At 37.9% G+C, this 3,404-nt stretch overlaps 1 protein-coding gene across 1 annotated transcript in view; it reads right to left on the reverse strand.

Moving 5' to 3' along the window:
- ADAM32 (ADAM metallopeptidase domain 32) overlaps positions 1-3,404 on the reverse strand; it is a 137,393-nt gene that overhangs the window by 127,021 nt on the left and 6,968 nt on the right. The window contains exon 3 of the mRNA XM_004707658.2: positions 1,843-1,919. Within this exon, the coding sequence (XP_004707715.2) occupies positions 1,843-1,919 (77 nt within the window). The remainder of the gene's footprint in view (positions 1-1,842; positions 1,920-3,404) is intronic.

The following is a 3,404-nucleotide window of genomic DNA, read 5'->3' on the forward strand; positions in this document are numbered from 1 at the left end:
GAAACCCAGAACAAAAAAATCATATCATTGTGAATGAGGGAGATTGCAGAGTGGAGACCCAAAGCCAATCTGTAGACCATTAGACATCCCCTTATAGAAGGGTCACAAGGAAGAGATGAGCCAGTCAGGGTGCAGTATAGCACCAATGAAACATACAACTTTCCTCTAGTTTTTTAAAGCCTCCTCATCCCCACTATCATGACCCCAATTCTACCTTACAAATCTGGCTAGACCAGAGCATGTACAGGGGTACAGATAAGAGCTGTCTGACACACGAAACCCAGGACAGATAAACCCCCTCAGGACCAATGATGAGAGAGTAGGGGAAAGGTGGGGGGAGAAGAGGGAGAAAAGGGGAAACCACCCCCTCGAGGGGAACAAACAACAGAAACATGGGTGAAGGGAGACAGCAGAGGTGTGAAACATGAAAATTAAAATAATTTATAAATTATAAAGGGTTCATGAGGAAGGTAGGATGGGGGAAGGAGAGAGGGGAAAAAAAGAGGAGCAGATACCAAGGACTCAAGTAGAAAGAAAATGTTTGGAAATGATGATGATGCCATATGTATAAATGAGCTTAATACAATTGATGTATGGATTGTTATGAGAGCTGTGAGAGCACTCCCAGTAAAATGACTTATTAAAAATAAATAAAATTTAGCAGTAAGTATAAAATACATTACTTTTGTTCGTGCAAACAGTCTGAACAAAAATTATGGGTAAGATTTTTACATGTAAATATCTTGTATAGCTAGTCTTTCCTGAATAAAGAAAGCAGATGGTGCTATAATTCCTTGAAAACCAAACTCGGGGCCAAATTAAAGTGTTTCATGTAAAAAGCACTGAGGAGTATTTGTTTGTGAAGACAAATCATCCTTATAATTGAGGTGGAGAATTATCTGACAAAATGGAAAATTCTCTAAGCACTATAAAGAAGACCCAACAACTCATAGAACTTAGGAAGGGGGGTTGGAGGGAACACTATTGTAGTAATGATTTCTTACGTACACTTTGCCTCCTTACTCTGGATATGATTTCCTTAAGAAATACACGTTATATTTATCTTTATTTACTTCTTTATATCTTCAAACACTAGGATAATAACACACACACACACACACACACAAGCACATTGCTATCAAATCAATTCTGACTCATATTTGACCCTATATAGCAGTGGTTCTCAACCTGTGGGTCGCAACTCCTTTGGGGATTGAAAGACCCTATCACAGGGGTCGCCCAATTTATAACAATAGCAAAATAACAGTGATGAAGTAGCAACGAAAATAACTTCATGGTTGGAGGTCACCACAACATGAGGAACTGTATTAAAGGGTCACAACATGAGGAAGGTTGAGAACCACGGCTACACAGGGTTTCCAAGACTGCACATGAACAGACAACCTCATCTTTCCCACGTGGAACAGCTAGTGGTTTTGAACTTCTGGTTCTGTATTCAGCAGCCCCCAACATTTAATCCACAGGGCTATCAGGCCTGGAAACACTACCATAAAAGCTGGTATAAATTATAACCCTATTTGCTGAAAAATAAACTATCCTACACTTAGATCCTCCAACTTGCTGGTCAGGAACTTTCCGTAGTCATTGTTTTAGTTAAGAAAAACAAGGACATTAGGGAACCTAAACCTTCAAACAGTTTAAACAAATCACTGGTCAGTGAGGGAAGTGAGCAGAAAGAAAAGTCTTCCAAGCTTGATATTGAAAGATGCCAATGCTCATTTAGAAATTCTCCTCCAATTCTAATCTTAATGTAAACATCACAAATTCACTTTGACCAAATATTGTAACTATGATATTCTATAATCAGCCATAAGAAATAACCTCAGTCCAGAGCATGTGCTGAGTGTGACAAAAGAATTCGGATATCCTTCAATATATCCTTGGTAGTAGCAATGAGTCTAGGAGAGAAAAAGCAATAGGGTTACTTAACAATCAACCGAGCTTTCAAATCATTCCTTATTTATTTATTTATTTTCAATCCTCCCACTTAACTTTTTACAGGCTGCACAATTTATATTAGTGTATAGAAAGTGATATTTGGGGGAAAAGATGTCACCGTACTGTATACATGCCTCTCTCACTATATAAACTACCACATTTTTAGATTATCAGTTGGGATTATTATTTTACATTCTGATTCCAAAGAGTCATACCATATTACATGAATTAAAAGATGAAATTATTCTCCAGTGAAAAAAGTATTTTCCAGTATATCATTTAGGTCTTCAGTTTACAATATCCAGTTTGACCAACTTAAAATGTAGGGATGCTGGTCCAATATTCCTCTACCTACCCAACTCCCTAAAGTCATTAGTCTTCTTCTTGAAAGCAGATACCGTTTGACAGGTTTTCCAGTATGGCTTTCATTTATAAAGTAGAAAAATGATTACACGGCTAATACCCTGAGATAACATCTTACTATCCTAGGTCCCCACGCCAGAAGTATTTTAGATTCATAAATGTAGAGATCCATATCATGAAGTACATTTCTCTACTTCAGTTAAAATCTTCATTTACTCTTTCCAAATACATTGGTCTTGGGCAACTTCATGTTATTTGACTCTTCTCTCTCATTCCACTTCTCTCCTTGGTTACCTTGACCAAGATACTGATTAATAATTACCACAAATTTGTAACATCACTTGTCTGTCAGTTTGTCATACTGTGGTGGGTTGTCTGTTGCTATGATGCTGGAAGCTCTGGCACCAGTATTTCAAACATGAGCTGGGTCACCCAAAGTGAACATTTTTCAGCAGTGTTTCTAGACTACGAACAGACTATGAAGAAGGAATAGGCTATTCACTTATGAGGAATTAGCCAAATGAAACCTTATGGACAGAATCGGAAACATTGTCAGATACTGCAAACCACATGAATGAAGCACAACAGTGTCAGAGATCATGCCCGAAGATGAGCCCCTCATGTCCAAAGGCACTCAGAATATGACTGAGGAAGAGCTGCCCTCTCAAAAAGGAGTCAACCTGACTGATGCGGATGGAATAAGGCCTGTGGGAGGAAAGGCTCCGGGACCTTCATTTGCTGATGGGGCATGACCCAAATGAGAGGACCCAGTGGCAAACTTCAGTTAATAATGGGATTTGGGGAAGCACTAGTATGAATCTAGGAAAATTGAAAACTGTCAAAAAATGAAATGGAATGCATAAAGATCAATATCCTAGGAATTAGTGAGCTGAAAAGAACTGATATTAACCATTTAAAAATTTTAAAATCCTACAGTTTACTATTCTGGAAATGAAATAATCAAGAGGTGGTGCATTCATCATCAAAAAGAACATTTCAAGATCCATCTTGAAGTACAAGTTGTCTGTGATAGGATTATATCTATCCCCATCCAATCTAATCAATGCAACTATTATTAAAAT

This window comes from Echinops telfairi, unplaced genomic scaffold (assembly GCF_000313985.2).
Source record: "Echinops telfairi isolate 266 unplaced genomic scaffold, ASM31398v2 ScPeMD7_9;HRSCAF=40, whole genome shotgun sequence".
NCBI classification, from domain to species: domain Eukaryota; kingdom Metazoa; phylum Chordata; class Mammalia; order Afrosoricida; family Tenrecidae; genus Echinops; species Echinops telfairi.